At 42.5% G+C, this 18,341-nt stretch overlaps 1 protein-coding gene across 10 annotated transcripts in view; it reads left to right on the top strand.

The window, feature by feature from the left end:
* The window catches only part of SPECC1 (sperm antigen with calponin homology and coiled-coil domains 1), an 86,983-nt gene that overhangs the window by 25,993 nt on the left and 42,649 nt on the right, over positions 1 to 18,341 (top strand). The window contains exon 1 of one of the 10 annotated variants that reach the window (XM_012568742.5): positions 6,218 to 6,478. The exons of the other annotated variants lie outside the window; for them this stretch is intronic. Within the exon in view, the coding sequence (XP_012424196.4) occupies positions 6,439 to 6,478 (40 nt within the window). The 5' untranslated portion in view covers positions 6,218 to 6,438. Of the gene's footprint in view, positions 1 to 6,217; positions 6,479 to 18,341 lie in introns of those variants that run through there. 10 annotated transcript variants of the gene reach the window in all.

Genomic DNA, 18,341 nt, shown 5'->3' with positions numbered 1-18,341 from the left:
ATGCCAGGAGGACTGTGAGGGGTGGCCTGCTGTGTCACCCCCTGCTCCATCAGAAATTACCATTTATTTTTATGCATAAAATGGGAAAATCAATACTTGGCCAGAGTTTTCAGCCAAAATAACAAAAACCTGTTGCTTTCTGTGTGTTCCTGCTGAGTTGATCCTCATCCAAGGCTGGAGATGGTGCCAATCCAGGAGCATAGAGGAGAGAAGCTCAAAGATATTAAGAGTTTCAATTATCTCCTCAGCATCTCGTGTCGAGGCTCTGAACTCTGCAGGTGACCTGGACAAAAGCTGCTAATCCCAGAATGGAACATTGCCAGCATTGGAAATGAAGCTGTTCTGCAACACAGGCTGCTTTAATAAACCCAGCAAATTAAACAGGGAAACAAAAATACCAAGAGATTTGGCATAGTCAGGAAAAACGATAGAAGGGCCTGAGGCTTATAATCTGTTGTGGCACAGTTTGGGTTGAACTATCTTCAGCTCCAGTGAGGAGGGGCTCTGTTGTGATGAGTTTTTCTGTGATTTGTCATTCACATTCCTGCCCAATAATCAGAGTTAATGTCCCGGTGATTAAATATGATACCTGTGTCTCTTCAATGCCTTCCTAGTGCTGGTAGAGCACATACCATTACTCCATTTGTCCATCATTGTTTTTTCATGTAGTTTATGTGAAAAGAAGTCTTGATTCCTCTCTGAAGCAGCTGCTTGCAGCTTTTCTGTGTAGATAGTGCTGGTATTCAGAAAATAAAGGCTTTAATTAAATGAGGCCAACTGGTCCCTGCCAGCACTGATGTTAGTGCTGGGAAAGCTTGAATATCACTGGTGAGACTTGTTCACCTGTGGCTGATTGCAGGGGGAGACTGGTGTGTACTTTTATTGCACATAGCACTCATTAGATATGCTTCTTACCCAGCAAAATTGAAAATATGGCATGCTACAGATTTCAGAGCTTCCTGCACGTTCACAGAATTGTCATTTTCTGCTTGTTATTTGATAGTAATATATGGACTCTATCACATTTACTGTCTTCTCTCAGCTAAATTCTCTGCTTGCTGTTTGCCACTTTCTGATGTGGGGTAAAAATGTAGGTTAATGTGAAATTAATGCAGACCAGAAGCTGTCCCTCCATGGTCAGAAAATTCAAGAAAGTATCTTTTAAATAAAAGCTTTCCTTAAAAAAGAAAAAATCCTTGGGAAAAAAAAAATCTGACAATTTAGCAGTTCATAAGATGCTAATGCACCCCCAATTAGGACAGGAAAAAGGAAAGTGATTTCTATTGAAGGACAGCTCTCTGACCTTGGGGCCCTTTTACTCTGCCATACATCAGCTTTTGACAGCGCCTGCTTTTTATGATCTGTCACATCAAAGCACTGCTATAGGTTTGGGAGAGGTTGCTGCACTTTGCATTCAGGCTCGTTACTGTCTCATTTTTCTTGTGAACGATAGTGCCAAGTGTGAGGGACACTAATGAGATCAGTATGTTCTGTTCCACCAGGCTCCACTGCAACCACATGGCTGAGCTCATCTGGGCTTTCCCAGGAGCTGTAAATATGCTTCAAAACCTCATCTGCAAAGCCACTTGCACTTTGCTCCCCCTTGCAGGTACAAGACACCGCTCTTGCATAATTATTCTTTCTTACAAAGAGATTCTAGTTCCAAAAATGGTATAAAAAGGAAAGGAAGATTCAAAATATTGCTTTGTAAGGCTCTCATTCAAATTGGCAAGAAGTGCTGCAGGAATTTAGCATGCAAAGCAATGGAAATGTGTCTGCATTTACATTCAGAGCTCTACATGCAGCTGGATATGCATATTGACATCTACACACACCAATAAATATATGCAAGGATGTTTAACATATTGCTAGAAACATGAACCTGAACCTCCCTGGCATTCCTTAGCAAAATGTTTCCTCTGTGTGTGATTTCCCCAGGTGTCAAGTAGTCAGACTGAGTTTCAGCACCAGTTTAGAAGATTTCACCCACTATCCTCTGAAGGGAAAGCTCAACATTTGAGGTAGATCAAATTTGGCATTCCAGATTTAGGTTATGGCTGCTACTTGTCAAGTTTCTCTTACTTCTTCTTACAAGGATTTTTTTTTTTTTTTGCCACTGCCTGCAAATACAGTTGTTGATTGCTGATGCCTTTGCTGAAAATATTCTTGTATTCTATTTATTGCTGTGTTGTTTTTCATGTCCTCTGAAGCTTTGCTCTTTCCCTCTGTAATCCACGGACAGTTGTGCATCCTGGAATGGCTGGGAATGGGGGCTGCTTCACATGACTGTTCTCCAGGCATCTTTTTCCTCTTTGATAACTGGCACTGTAGTGAGACCAATGCCTTTACAGGCTGTCTGGTAGGATTTCTGATACCTGATCCTGTTATGGATAACAGGCTTTTTGAGAGGCATTCACAGGCTGGCTGCAGTCATCTTGCATTATTAAACAAGTAGGAATTAACTTCTGCTGACAACACTGTCTGCAGAATGTACCTTTTTCAAATTTTCTTGCTGTCCTAATCTACTGCAGAATTTACATTTCCTGTGCTGAATCTGTTAACACATTCAGAGATTCTGCATTCAGCTTCTTGTTAAAACCACCTGTGAAAGAGACCCTTTTCTCTGTATGTTCTCCTGAGAATGACTTTGTTGGCACACGTGAGCCCCTCTGGGACCTGAGCCAGCTCAGAGGATTCAGTGTATGGTAGAGATACTGAAATGCTGAGTCTTGAAGGCTGCAATGACTTAACTCATTAAATTGTTGACAGTTAATTGGCTCAACGCAACGTGTATAGGGAGGATTCATTACAGCTGTAAGGGACCTGTGGTGATCCCAAAAGCCTTCCTAGGGACACCTAAACAGTGGGGAGCATGCCTGGATGCTCCAGGAATAGCACAAATCTAGGATCTCCCAGCTTGTTTTCATGTCTTTTCAGGCTTCTTTACTGAAGTTGTTCAGCAAAGTCAACACAACCCTGCTCTGACTATCTGCCCTAGGTTAATTATCAGCTTTCCTTCAGCCGGTTTGAAGAGAAATGATCCTTAACACAAATTCTCTGGGCCTAAATCTATTGCAGCCAGAATGCCTTGGCAGAGGGCCATGGTGTTTGTACTTAAAGAACAGGAGGGAGAAGGAAAGGAACGCAAAGCTGGCCTGGTCTGACAAGTATGCAGATCAGGGGAGGGCTTGGCATTCCTTGTAGTATTTTTTTTTCCACTGTTTTTTTTTTTTTTTTTCATCAGCTTTTGGCTTATATTAGATTTTAACACTGTAGAGCAAGAGGGGAGGGATTGACAGCTCCATCTCAGATGGGTTCCTGGAAGGCTCTGGTTCTGTGCCATGAACTGTGACCTCACCAAATATCTTCACTACAAAAAGTTTGTTTCTAGCATGGTTAAAAAAACCTTTTGTTCATCTGGGATTCAGCTCTAGATGTTATATTCCTAATTCTTTGAGGTCCACTACTGGGAATAATAGACAGATTCTGAAGATTTATTTTCCTTGCTACTTATGTACTTGGTGCTTGTAAAATCTTTAGCATTAATGGAGAGTGTCATAGTGCGAACTCTGGTGTTCATGAAGTCCACCCTTAGGGCCCATTCAGTTCAGTCCAGCATCACTATCTGTAACTTCTTTAGACCTCAGTTTTCTGGAGAGACTGTGGTCAAGTACCTGGCCACTGCAAATCTGAGATTTGGTGGCACCTTCACACTTGTTCTTGTGAGTTTGGATTGCAACTTGAACAGCAATTACACTCATTTATTTGCTGTGTTATGAGTAGGATGCAAAGAAAGTTATGCCTGGCAAGCAAGTCCTGTCATTTGACTAAGGAGTTGAAAGAATTATGTACATCACACCTTCAATAATTACTTCCCATTCTCACTATATAGGAAAGGAATGTTTGTGAAGTTTATTGGCAGTTCAAAAAAGAGCAAGGGGATGAGTCAAGCTTCATGCTTAGGAAGAGACCAGCTAATCTGCTTTGTAGAGCTGAAATGGATTCAATTTTTTTTATACCTTTATTACTGAAGGGGAAGGGAAAGTAATGTAAAATGTTCAGATAACAAATAGTTGCCTAAGGATTAAGCCATGCATCTGTTGTGATTTGTTCCCTGGTCCCCATGTCATGCTTGCTGTTACTCCTTTTTCCTCAGCTTGAGCTGCAAGCTCCCTAAGCAGTAATCTCTTATCTATACCTTCTGCTCAGGCTGTAGCTGTATTTAAAAATTCGTGCTTTACCTTTCATTTTGGACCTGGGCTAGAAATTTTTGGCCTGACATCATTCTCCCTATCATGGTGTTAGAATGTTCTGACTTACATTTCGTGCCACTGTCAAAAATAACAGATTGGTTCTTCCAGTCCTGACTGTTCTACAGCGCTCAGATTTCAGGTGTGTTTGCTCTGAGTCAGTGATTACATTTTATAATTGCTCCAGGCTTGCACCAACGCTGCACTGGGACCTTGTTACACTATTCCCTTTTGTGATTACAGAAATGGAAAGCAAGTGATGAAGTAATAAATGCTCAGCTTCAGGATTTATCAGCCCAACAGACTCTCACAGCTAATGCAGCCCCTCAGGTGAGTCCTGTTGACGAAAAACAGAAGTCACTCTTTAGTCTATAATGGAAGAAAATCTCTGTGGGAGATACATTTCAACAACAGTTGGAGGAAGTTTGCATCTGTACCTTGGAAAGGGCAGGCTGAGTACCCACCATAGTAAGATACAAGACTTAAGAGATCATAAGATGACTTTTAGAGAAAGAATGCACTATCACTGAATCCTTTTTATAGAACTTTGATGGCTTATTCATTAAACAAAGAGTTTTGTGTTTGACATGTCATAAGACAGAAGTAGACAGGAGTTTTTTTTTAATGTCATCCAGATAGAGACAGCTGTATGAAAACTTTTCACTTCATCTATAAAGTGTCAGAGGAAGAACAATGGAAAGCTGAAGACTGCCAATGAACTCATTCTATTATACTGAAATATTAGCAAAATTCTGCTTCTGTCATATTGAATGGTCTCCAGATACTTTATCTGAAATGGTGGATTCACAACTAGATAGATTAATTCTTTGTATTTTATTTTCAGGTTGTTTTGAGCCTAGGAGACCCACTAGTTTCTTATTTCTGAATTTGTTTTTAACTAAGACTCAAGAGGATTCTGTTAATTATCCACATAAGAGAAACTGATCACTGGAGTCATTCAGTATACTTGTTTCCCATGTACATCAGGGCTCCGTGAGTGTGGAGCATCTTGATTTTTTGGAAAGATGTGCCATTGGCCAGGCTCTGGGTGGGCCTGTCCTGTGTAGCTGTTCTTGCAGTGCCAGTCACAGGCAAAAATATTGATGATAGAGATATGGTGTGAAATCTGCTCCAGTTTGTGGCTGAAGGTCTAGATGTGCTTCTGGCTGTCAGGTTTGATTGTTGTTCTATTAGCATAAGGGAAAATTTGGAAATCACTGTAATAGACTTTCAGGAGCAAAACACCACATCCTTACCTCAATAAAGAGAAATAGGTTTCAATGGTACTCATTGAATCCTGTATATTCTTTACTATAATAGGGATGTGAGCCTGCTGTGCTGTTCTCAGCACCAGTGGAGGCTGAGAGCAGCTGGGGGTGCTCTGCTGACCCAGGAATAGCCCCAGAGGATATCAGAACAGATCTGATGGATGGGACTTGTCAGAAAGGGCTCATGCTCACAATCATGGTCAGGTTTTCAGAGGAGTCCAGTCTGCATTTCAGCATCCTTGGGGTATCTACGTTTTCACGAGATGCTGAGCATCTCTGAAATTGGTCCTCTCATTTTTGTGACAGGTAGGAGCCGCCCTTGTCACTGCTGTGCTCAGCAGTGTAGTTAGATCTGTGGGCAGGGTCTGTTTGCTCCATGGTAAGCACGCTTCGGGTGTTGAAACTGGGGAAAAATTAATGTTGGCTTTGCTTTGGAGACATTTGGCTGCTCAGGTCTCTGCTGAGGGTCCCTCTGCCCTCCTTCTCCCCCAGCCGCGTTTCAGCGTTTTGCTTAGAAATACCCCAAGCAAATAGAAACCCCGCCCGGAAGGGGCTCTCTGCTATTCCCCCCGTCCGCCACGGCTGTTCGGGGCGGGGAGGCTCCGCCGGCGGCGGTGCTGGAGCCGCTCCCGGCCGGAGCTGCAGCTCCCGCGGCGGCCGCTGGGTGTCCCCCGGCGCTGCCCCGCTCGCTGCCGCCCAGCCCGGCCGGGAGCGGGAGCGGGGCGCGGAGGAGGCGGCGCCGCAGCCGCCTCGGCGGGGCCGCAGCGCGGCTGGGCCGCCAGCAGCTCCGAGCGCTGCCGCCGCTCCGCACGGAGCGGGCTCGGCCGGCCGCGGCCACGGGCGGCTCCGCGCCGGCACCGGGCATGAGCGGGGCGCCGGCGGCCTGAGGGAGCTCGGGAGGAGCCGGGCGGGCAGAGGAGATGGGGAACCAGCCGGGCAGAGCGGAGGAGCACGAGCAAGGTGTGTGCGAGCGGCGGGGCGGCGGCACCGCGGGGATGGCGTTTTGTTCGCGGCGGTGAGCCGGCACGGGGCTGGTGTCACAGCCGGTGCTGGTGGCTTCTCACCTGCTGGGGACACTGCTGCTGTTCGCCTCGTAAATGCGCTTTATTGCCGTTCCGTACCTGAGGTCACAGCACCGTCCTTACGGGGCTTTTCTGAAAGGAATCCTTCGGAGCTGAATGCCTGCAAGGGAGGGACCCTGCTCGCTGACAGATTTTTTTTTTTTCTTGGCATAGTCTGCATGATGCAGCTAAAAAGTTACAAAGCCGATGTAGTGATGTACATAGAACTTGTCAGGATCTGCAGCCTGGCTGTGTTAGCCTTCACCATTGTTCGTGGCCTGAGGCCTGAAATTTTCCAGGCCTTAGAATTTAAAATGATGCCTTTGTGGAAGGTCTCCCACCATTGTCCTTTCAGAAGTGTAGTGCTCTGCATGTTAATCAGGAGCAGATTTCATAGAAAGCTCAAAGCTGGTATCAGGTAGATCGCATTCCCCGTGTGCCAAATGTCTGCACCGTACACCAGCACAGCTGCTAATTTGTTCCTGATGCTGTAGTGCTGCTTCGCTTGCCTTCTGGTTTATTTAGCTTGTTTCTCAAATAGTGAGTGAGAGGCGAAACCCCGTAGGTCCACTATTTTCTGCTGCTTATTTCTCAGTCTCTTTCCGAATTTAGAACCCTCTAACACACATAAAACCACAATCGGTTGTATTTCCTAGCACTCTGTTTCTTGCTGTTGCCATGGGAATTTCATTCACAAAATCCCATTAAAATTGTTCTTGCTTGAGCAGGGGTTTCTGTGACTTCGGGTTGGTATGTAGGTATTGTTCTAAGAGCAAATACAAATGTACCTGATCTCTGGAATTGTTAGCCGGGGCTGCATTGCTGCTCGCAGATCTCACAACAGATCTGCCAGCGAGTGCTGGAACAGCAGTGAGGTGTAGTGAGAACTCTCTAGCACTGTGTTGATCACCGGGCTAATGAAGAACACAAAAGCTGCCAGTATCCAGTCACCAGAAGAAATGCTGCCCTAAGGGAAAGTTAAACTTTAGGCTGGAGAACGTGGCTGCCTACATCCCCAGCCCCTGAAATCTGCTGGCCACTGCCAGCCAGCGAAGTTCGCTGGAGCTAAAAGTGTCATTTAGGAGGGGTAGTACTGATAATAAACTAAGGGAGAGCTGGATAATGGCCCGGGGAGATACACTGCTCACTTCTGATCAATTGGAGCAAGCAGACTCTGATTTTGCAGGGCCATTTTGAACAGCTTCTTGCTGTTAACGGAGATGATAAATGAGCATGCAGACCCCTTGTGGGTTTGAAAATCTCTTTCATCCTTTGTTTTCTCCTGATTTATTTTTTTATTGAAAAGGAAAGAGTTATACTTGTGCTGCACCTAAGCAGTTTTTAAACTATTCTCAGTTTTTAAGTGCAGGCTGGAGTAGGTCTTGTTTGAAAGTCCTATTAAGGTATGAGTAGGAGTGAAAACCCATGTTTTGTATTGAACTATCTGTTCAAAACTCCAATGTTTAACCATGAAAAACAGTCAGGAACATTCCTGCTGACAAAAAGAAAAAAAATCTGACAGCATAGTCCTTATTGTGTGTGAGAGCTCAGCACTCAGATATTGTGTTTTTGACAGCTAAGATGCAAAAACCTGCTTCTCACATCAGAACGTGATACGTTGTAGTATCTCAGTTTTTGTTTCTGCTTGAGTGAACTTAATTCAGCTCTCATTCAGGAACACCAATATCTTGAACAACTGTGGTACTTCTAAGCTTGTGTTTTGGAATAACCAGACTAAACCCCAGGAATGGGTTGCTTTATTGATCTAGCTCATGGCCAATTTGACTTGTTTCCCTGAGCATGACATTCAGGGTCATCTTGTCTACCTTCTTAGGAATCTTTATGGACATCTTATGGCTCATCTCTAAGTCTTTCACCCCAAACTTACCATCTTGGGGTAAGCTTTGTTCCTTCTCTTGTTGTCAGTGGGCACTGAAGTCTTTAAAAATCTGAGCCTATTATGATAGAAGTTATTATTTCAAGTAAAATATTTATTTTCACATATTTAAAAGAGTATTATGTACTTGAATGGGTTTTCTTATTAAGTGTAAATTCTGGGTGGGCTGGTCAGTGCTGTCCAGGAACAGGAAGGAAATTATTACCTCTGAGCTGAGCAGTTGAAAGTTAACACATTCTACAGGAGAATCAAAGAACTGGGACTGTGGCGAGGAGAAGACAGAGGAAAGAAATCCACTGCTGGTGTCTGATGGGAATGTTTTGAACTGAAGACAAAACTCTAACAGCCCAATATCATCTCAAGTTAATCTCCATCTTCCTAAGAGTGTCTAACAAGGATTTGAGAGGATTGCTTGTAATAACATTAAATTCTATTGGCTTTTCCTAGCGTCTAATTTAAATCTTACTTTAAACAGCTTTTACAATCATTTGTGAGAACTCTGTGGTGCGTGACCCAAGTTTGCATCACTTCTTTGCCAAAACTCTGCTCCTTGCAAGTCATTGGTTTGCCCAGTGCTCTGAATATTTTTAAAACCAGTGGAGGTTTTAGAATGAAAACACCTATAAAGTAGTACAGAAAATTATGTGAAAGGCGAGTGAATATTGCAGCACTTTGTCAGCAGAATTAGTTTTCTGTTTTTGAAACTGGCTACCCAAACTAATGGAAAGAGTGTATACAAACAGAGGCCAGAGCACCTGTGGAATAGCTGGAACATTTCCTGGGAGCTGTATGGAAGAATCCAGAGTTATCCAGTGCACGGTATTTACTGGGAGAAAGCCTTTCAAACATAGTTTGCCTTGGAAACAGGGAGGCCTCCTGTTATTTCTGAACAGGAGTACTGGCATTCTTTTACACTGGTTGACACGGTGATAGGGGGGTTGTTTATCCTCTAAACATCTGCAGGTGATAGATGATGAATATCTTTGGGAAGAGGTGGGAAAAAATGACTCAATACCCACAACAACTTTCGTGAAAGAATGGCTTGAATGGGAAATGTTAACTTCTCTTGTTGGAACAAGGTGACGGGTGGGGTTATCCAAGGGTTAGGCTTTTTTTGGGATTGTGTTTATTTGTAAAACATGCTTACATGGCTTGGATGAGAATATCAAGTGTCAGTGCATGCACTGAGTCAGTATTGATCTGTTTTCTTATGTCTGTTTTGTCCTGGCCCAGGGGTGACTTCATTTGAGTTTGAGGGAGGGATTTTTCAGTGTAAAACATAGGAGACTTTCAAGATAAATGCTTTTGTAGAAATGCATGTTCTTGCCATTTCTGTTCTTTGTTTTCAGGGTGTGTAGTCAGATCTTTTCTGGGTGCTCTCTTTAGTCTCCCTCATCTGCCTCTCTCCCTTTCTCCCAAACATGGGAGCAGTTCATTTTAACTCCCTTGGATGTCAGAACACCATTTCTGCCAAGCAAGAGCTCAAGAGACCAGATGAGTTTAATGATGGTGTGGGGGGAAGGGAGGGAGGAGAGAGGGGCCAGCAGAGCTAATGAATCACATAACAACTTCCATGGAAATACCGACTGCAAGTCGTGTCCTCTTGGAGCTCGGGCAGCGAGCCATAGACCTTTTGTTCCCAGTGGAGCCAACAAACCACAATTTGCTCTCCACTGGATAGTTTAATTCCTTAGTCACCTCTTCCTCCCACAAGTCATTCTTGGATGGGGGGGTTTACAAATGCTCTCATTTTTCAGAGTAGTAACACACTGCTGATTAAACTGGTATTGAAGAACTTTATTTTCCCCTGGAGAGTAATTTTTACTTGACTTAAGCTTTTCTTCCAAGGCCAGTGAGGGCCAGCTCTGTTGATTGGTCTCGTGAGGTGACTTGACAGGACTGACATGATGGAATAATTTCAGAAGGACTGACAGACTGACAAATACATCAGTCAGTGGCTCCCAGGCCAGTGAAACAGGAACAGCCACTGTCACAGTCTGGACCTCTTGGAGGAATTTAGTCATGAGTGTAACTTACCTCTGAAATTATCTGAGGCAGTGTTCAGTGATAACCTGAGGTCCCCTGATTCCAAAGCTGAAAGGCTAATGAAGGCTAAATTAGTGGAAAAGATCATGAATAAGCTCTCCTACACTACAGGGACTTCCCTGCAGTTTTCTGTCCTGGCTGGGAGATGTGCTGAGTGGGAGTGCTTTCTCCATGAGCAGGATGACAGCTTTTACAAGAACTTTTAGGGCATGGCAGACAGCAGGATGTGGTTTATGCATTTTGTGTGAGATTAATTCCCATCAGCAAAACAAAGCCATTTTTGGAGGAAGGCAGGGAGCTTCTGGGAATCCTACTGAATGAGCTGGTCAGCAAGAACTTCTCCTATAGGTCCAGAGCTCTACATTGTGCTTTTGCCCCAGTGCTGGTGATGTTTTAGGACCTACCAGTGGTAGATCTAATGTAATAGTAAATGTAAAAGCTCATTTTCTTGATGATTTTTTCATTAGTTTAGGTAATGTGTTTGACAGCTGCAGAGTGACAAGGAAACAGCCAGGGGATGGTTGTGGTTGTGTTGGTTCTGACACAGCATTAAATTACTTGAAAGAGGGAAAAGGGTGAAAGGAGAAGGGAGTAATGCTGGAGAAAAAGAGAAGCTTGCTTCTTTTTGTTTGGGCTGTGTTTGGCTCCTCAAGATCTTGAAGTTGTAAAGCTGGCCGAAGAAATCTGAGCATGTATTGCCCGTTGGTCTTCTCACTGAAAGCTGCCAGAGCCCTGGACGTACTGAGGAGTTTATTTGGAAGCAGTCCTGTGTTGTGGACCTTCTACCAATATTTTAGCAAAATAATCTGAAAAAATTATTTTTTCCTCTTTACAATTCCTCCCCAGTTAACTAATTTACTCTTTATAAAATCTGATTTCCACAGGGAATGTAATTTTCAAAACAACATGAGATTGTAACTGAGGCAAGAGTACTTTTCTGATTTTGTTTGTACTGAATTGCTTGAGGATAACTTAATTTGATTTTTCTGTGATTCTCACAGACTGACAGTAGAAGATGGACAAATATTTGCTATTTTCATTATTTTCTAATACTTTCCCATTCTGTATCTCCAGGCAATTTGAGCATGATGATTGAAGATGATCTAAAACTGAGATCTCTGATGATGGTAATAGACACTGTTAGATTTTCCGTGCATCAACTTTTTTCTTCCTGTAATCCAAAGCAGGCATGTGTTCACAGATCTCTTTGGAATGTTCCATCTATTATATTTCATGAAATGTTTTTCCACAAGCATCAATAGATATGGATTGCATGTTCTGAGGCAGAGCACTCTGCCCTTGTGTGCTGTGTGATCAGGGGTCGGTTCTCTCAGCTATAAATTACATCAGAGCTGCAGCTTCCTGCCCTTTTCATCAGCCTCTGGAGCACACAGCTAACAAGCTCTATATTTTTGTCAGCAGCAAAATTTACATTTGAAGCTCTTACAGGCAAATTTTATATTCATCACTGGAAAAATGCACTCTTGGGAAAGCACAGGGCTAACATGAATTTGCATGGTTCAGTTCTGAGCATGTGTAGGGGATGTGTTGGCTGAAACAGGGACATATATTTTCCATTTGTTACCAGCTCTGTAGGTTTTGTATGTTGGTTGGAATTTATTCAGTTGCTTAGGAAAAATGTTAGGAGCAAAGCAAATGTGTCCATATCCCATGAGCAGAGTTATGTTCCTCTCACATTCCTTTCCTGATGGATGCTTTGGTGCTAAGTTTTAGAAATCATTACTACTCAGGCAAGTAAGAATTTTACCAGCAACTTCAATGAAATCATATTTATTAATGTACGGAATGAAAATGGCTTTAGGGGCAGGGTGCAGTTAATCCTCTGACACATTTTACTTATGTTGGATGACTTTTCTTTCTTCCCCAACTGAATTAAGAAATCCCATCCTATACTAAGGATAGGAATCTGGTTTAATTAGTCTGAAATATGTAGAATGCAAAGGTGGCTTCTTCCCTGCATCTGGAGGATATTATTTTGTATTTTTCACACCCTAAAGATCTGCATTTTGCCATTGCAGCATCTATACTGAAGATGTAGAAATCCTTGTGATACCAAATAATTATGCTCATATAATCCCTTTTATGAGGGGTTATTTCCACGAGGGTGTGGATAATGATAAATTTGTTGGCAGGCACTGAGTTCTCTGCAATACGGGAAAGACTTTCAAAATTATAAGTGATTACTTACTCTCCTAGACAAAAATGCTTACGATTCCTGAAATAAAACAGAGGTAATTCCCTGTGCTTGTGCAGAACAGAACCAACTCAGCATGAGGTTTGTTAGTCATAATTAAAAGCTGGTAAGAGGGGATGAGATTTCATGAACAGGAGTCATTCCAGGACTGGTATTCTCTACTGGGAAAGCTCCTCCAGAGTGCAATAGCCCTGGTGTTGTCTTTCTGTAATAATGTGAAATAGCTGCTAAATTGCAGCCTGTAGAGAAAGCTGCATTTTTCTTATTTAAGGCTAAATTGTCAAAATCCTTGGTTTGGTTCTTTTTTTTTTTTCAGAAAAGAAAAAAGCATTTAAAAATTCTTTGACCAAAGGGAAGTGGCTCAAAGTCTTGTTCCCCAGAGCATGCAGTGTCAGCTGTAATGCTGGGAGGGGATAAGGTGGTGGTGTCATGTCCATCCCAGTCTGGAAACATGCCTTGAATGGAAAGAGTGATCCAGAAAAGTGGAGCAATTCATTTAAACCTTCAAAGGCTTTTAGACCTTTGTCTAATGGAAGGCTGTGTGCTCAGAGCAGCCTGTTTCCAGCTGACTAGAGCAGTACACAGAAATGTTTCAAGTTGGGCCGCCTAAAGTCCATGGCAGTAACTTTGCTTAGCCTAAAGCCATGGGTCTTAGGATTACAATCGATTTTGCCATGAGGTGGGAGGCATAGAACTCTGAATATGTTTTCCAGAGCAAAAGCTGATCAGGATGGAGGTGTCAGAAGGGAAGAGCCCCTCTTTGAGGAGCTGAGGATATTTCCACAATCCTTATCTTCTAGATCTTGAGAAATGCTTTCATAAAACCTTGTTGAGTTTGAAGAATGGACTAATCATGTTAAGAATTACTCTCAGCCTCCTCCACACATAGTTTCTTTGAGACTGCTTGACTCTGGAAAATCTTTGACTGATCTTTTAATTAAAAGCTTTTTTTAAACCAAGGAGTTAAAGCTCTTCCTGCTTTGAAGTGGGCAATGTTTTATAGATAAATATCTCATTATGTTATGAGCTTTCTCCTCTCCCCTTCTGTCTCATTTCTTTTCCTGATGTGTCTCATCCTGTGTTGATAGTTGTGATGATTTCAGCCCAGCTCCCAGTATTGGCTGTTCCAGCTCCCTTAGCTCTGTCCTGGGCTGAGCTAAAGCTCTGGATGAGCTGTGGAGTCCTTTCCCCACCCCCTCACAGAAGCAGGCTGGAAGTGACAATAAAACTGGGTTTATTATGTGGCCATCACAATTCAGTAAACAAAAGGCAGTTGTAACACCAGTGCAATGCAAACTGTTTATTAAGCATTAAGCAAACAATTTTAAAAAATGAGCTTCTAGCTTTTATTAGGGAAGGAAGAGGAACCTCCTTTCATGTTTCCATTTTTGATCCCTTTCCCCCCTGTCTTTCTGGATTAGCAGGGTTTGGGAATTCATGAAGAAAGAAGTTCTTTAGGCTCGGTCAGCGCTGGTCTTTTGGGAGTGTGGGGCGGCATTCCTGAGCTGGAGGTTTGGGATCATGGATTCCTGACACAGAGCACTCCACAGCAGTGCTTGGAGAGGCATTTTCAGCTTCTTTTCCTCTGTGATGGCTCTGCTCCCTCAGTGGCAAGGACATGAAATTAGAGCAGGATCCACCTTTACAAAGAGAAGTGTGATACAGCCCCATTCATGTCTCTTTATCAGTTCCATGATTCAGTCCATAGCATGGCCTCCTTAACAGTTAAACAGGCTGAGTAAATTACCTGCTAATTGTGAAAATGTTGGATATTAAACATTTCCCCTCTTATAATCTGTTTGTTTTAATAATCCTTTATAATCTGTTTTATAATCCTTTGTGCTTGTGGAGAGATGTCAGATTTTGATGGTGAGAGGAGTTATCCTCAGCACCTGACTTATCTGGAAGGAACAGGGTTCTCACTGTTCCTTCCAACTGGATTCTTGGATGAGGAGGTGTTAGGAAACTCCTTCATTAGCAACTTCATTCAGTTGTGACAACCACTGTGCATGGAGGAGCACATCTACTGACAGGCACTGTTAAGTGAGTTGGTATGGTTAGATTTAGGGTTGGTTAGTTTTGTTTGCTTTTTAATTTCCTGTACTTCTCAAAACACTCAACACTGGTATTTTATCCATTATAATTGTATTTTCCAGAAATGGAAGCACAGCTGTTTTATCACCACTGTTAGCCCAGCAATGGCTGAGTGAAGGGCTTCTGGGCTAGATTAGCAGGGAAGATGCTTTCTGAGCTGAGGAGAATTATCTGCTTGTTTGCAAGCTAGGATCAAGGAAAACCCTGGGATTCTTAGTGTAGCTAGTGATCATTTATCTCAGGAATATTCCTAGTACAGCCAGAGGAGTTGAAAAATTATATCTCTGCTTTATCTTCAAGCAAATCCCTGCTTTTTCTGAAAATACATTCTGGGGGATGTGTTATTAACTCCAAGGATGTTCCCCACAGCAGTTGCTAAAAACCTTCTGGAAAACAGAAGCCTCAGATCTAGCAGGTAGGAAAACAAAGGAAACTCCAAACTTACCAACCAAATCAAACAAAAAGTCTTGTTTCAGTGAAACAGCAGTGATTTTGTCCCTCTTCATAGAAAAATTCATATTTATGGGTTTTTTTTTTTAACAGCTGTCTAAAAAACTACCACAATAGAGTTTGGCTTAAAATTGATTTAGCTGTAGCTAAGAGATGATTGTACCTGATCCTGTCTTGTTTTTACAGGTGCATAGGCAGGAAATGTTCCAGAACAAACAAAATCAGGAAGTGTCATAGTACACAGAAATCCCAATAATTTTGGTATGCTAATATCACAAGTATATAGAGTCAAGCCCCCCTTAAGGAATATAAAGATTATGTATTTTTTAAATAATTACCTGTGATGGTTGTGGAAATTACAAATTTGCATTAAAACCAGCAAGTAGGGGTACTTTGTTTTAAAAAGGGAGAATCCTCTCTTTCTGTAACTTTCACCAGAATAATTTCAAGATAATTCTACACATTGCAAGTTTTAGTCATTCTTCTGTGGGGGCTAGACAAAGGGTATAACTTGGACGTGACTATAAAGTTTTTGGCAGGCCCAGTGGTATTAACAGTGCCAAAAAAAGTAGTGTTGAGTTTACCATAGGGATATTCCAGCAAGTGTAGGATATAGAGTTTCCCTGAACATTTTGGATGGCTCAGTGTTTGTTATGCCAGGTTGCTGGGTACTCCAGAAATCCAGAGCAGCTCAGGGGTACATTCCACCCCACTTGTGACCTGCACCAATGTTGGTAATTCCTTGGGGTTTGTGTCCCTCATTTTGGGGGTGACCACAGCAGCACCTCATGATTCTCTTGGTGCCAGAGCCTTGTGGAGCCCCTTGGGTGCTCCTTGACTCCTGAGCAGATGAGAAAGAGAATTTTGTGTTTGTGGGAGCAAAGACTGGGCGTGCACAGAGCAGTTATTGTCTCTCAGCTCAGCCAGTTCGCTTTCCTGATGGATCTTTGGTCCTGAGGTTTGGGGGCAAAAGTGGCCTCTTACAGTAGAGCCTGCGCTGCTTTTGTACTTCTGTACTTTTGTACTTTTACTCAAAACAGGGATATCCAAGCTTGAGTTTTCATTTTCAGTTTGAAAACTTTCAGGAAACTCAAGTAAACAGCATCAAAAATGTTAAGAGGGACTCTTGTGTGTGGACACTGGTGGGTCTCTCAGGGTAAAGAGATTTTAACTACTCTTGCTGTTATTCAGAGAGGAATTGTCTCTGAACAGGCCCATAAAGAGCAGGAAAAGTCAGCTGAAATTCACAATGAGACTTTGTGAGCAGGGTTTTGATCAGATCTCGTCTCATTTACCTTCTGAATGCGACCTTGTTTTCACTGTAATAGAATTGAGCTGTGACAAAGTGAACTTGAAATTCAGTTCTTGTGGCTGTGCTGAGCTTGGCACCACCAGATACTGAGTAGAGTTGATCTTTTTCTATTTTCATTTTAACACTTTTCTGGAAGAATTAAATGTGACTTTCTCTACAAGGGGAAAACGACAGAGCTATTAATCAGGTAAATCAAACAAGCTGAAAATAAAATGTGTGTGATCATTCCTTAATTGTGCAGCAGGCATTTTTCTCTTTTAAAGCCACTATAAAACTTACTGGGGCCTTTTCTGGATTCTTAGTACTTGTTTAGATGCTAAAATTTGAACTAAATGGTGATGCTTCAACTATAAGGTGGTCTCTACTATTTGGTTACATTCCTGCCATGGGAGAGTCTCTTCTGGTGGCCACCCTTGAAAAGAATGTCCTACCAATAGTTCATCTGCAGATTTAAACCACTGACAAGTAGTTTTGTCATGACTTAGTCTTTAAGTTACCAAAAGTACCTTTTCTTGGGTGCTTTTTGCACTCCAGATCTCTAGACTAGTATTTAGAACTAAAAAAAACAGCCAACCTTTACCAAGTGTTCAGTTCAAATGTCAGGGGTCTGTGTAGTCTTAAATTAGGAATTACCCAGATCAAGATGCTTATTGCTGCTTTTTTTCTTTGCTAGTGTAGCTTTTTCAGTACAGACATCTGTTGTTCCCTAGTACTTTGTAATATAATTTTTATTTCTCTTTGGTCTCTTATCCTCCATCTCAAATATCAGTACCTGAGTTGCTTTCCTACACTCTCCACCATGATTACATAGATCAAAATCTTTGCATTAAGCCTTTTAGCTCTTTCCTCCTGTGTTGCATATTGTGCCTGTTCCACAGACAATGCAATCAGGCAGGCCAGACAGTCCAACAGGCCATTAAAGGATTCAGAAAAAAAAGCTAATGGTTTAATTACTCTTAGTCTGCATTTGCTAAGTGAGTAAAAGGCCTTGTTGGAGCAGAAGCTTCTATATATAATTAGTGCTGGATTATCAAAACCACATTTGTTGTTCTGGAGCCATCTTCTTGTCTTTTTTTTAAAGCTAGGTGGAGTACAAGTGAACCTTCCCAAGGAGGTGCTGACCTGTGAAGGTGTTGGCTCTGTGACTAATACTCTGCAAACAGACTGATTAATTCGGAAGAGCCAGGACTGGCCAAGCCTTGCTTTGCTTTGTTTGCTGCTGCATAAACACCAGGTAGCAGAGAGCATTGTCTTTCTGTAGGACTACCCTGAAAGAGATGAAAAATGGTGTGCTCCTCTGAGTTTTTGAGGATTGGAAGAAAGCTGACTGCAAACCCATTCAGCTCTTTCCCTTTGTGTACCAAGCAGAACAACCCATGACACTTTGCACAGTACAATAGTGTCATTCTTTATCCTGACTTTGGCCTAAGCTGATGGTGGAGCAGAAGTTTCAGCCATTTCACTCTCAAATGTGAAGTTCAAAACAGCTCAAGCAGTTTTGGAAATATCAGTAGGTGCTGGGTGGTGTCCCTTGCCACCTGCATCTCTTTGAAATTCCAGGCTTTTGAATCCAGTCCCATTCATATTTCAGTTCCCAAGAAGCTCTCAGGACTGATTCAAATCTTCCTCATGGCTTGATTTAATTGTGTGCATCCCTTCAATATTTGTTAACAAGCTGTACTGCCATTCCCAGAGGTTTTGGGATAGAGGGATTAAGCAGTGTGGCAGAATGTGCAGGGATTTTGTCT

The sequence above is a fragment of the Taeniopygia guttata genome, chromosome 19, assembly GCF_048771995.1.
Source record: "Taeniopygia guttata chromosome 19, bTaeGut7.mat, whole genome shotgun sequence".
NCBI classification, from domain to species: Eukaryota; Metazoa; Chordata; class Aves; order Passeriformes; family Estrildidae; genus Taeniopygia; species Taeniopygia guttata.
The sequence above is the reverse complement of the archived record's forward strand: the minus strand, read 5'-3'. Positions and strand labels throughout refer to the sequence as shown.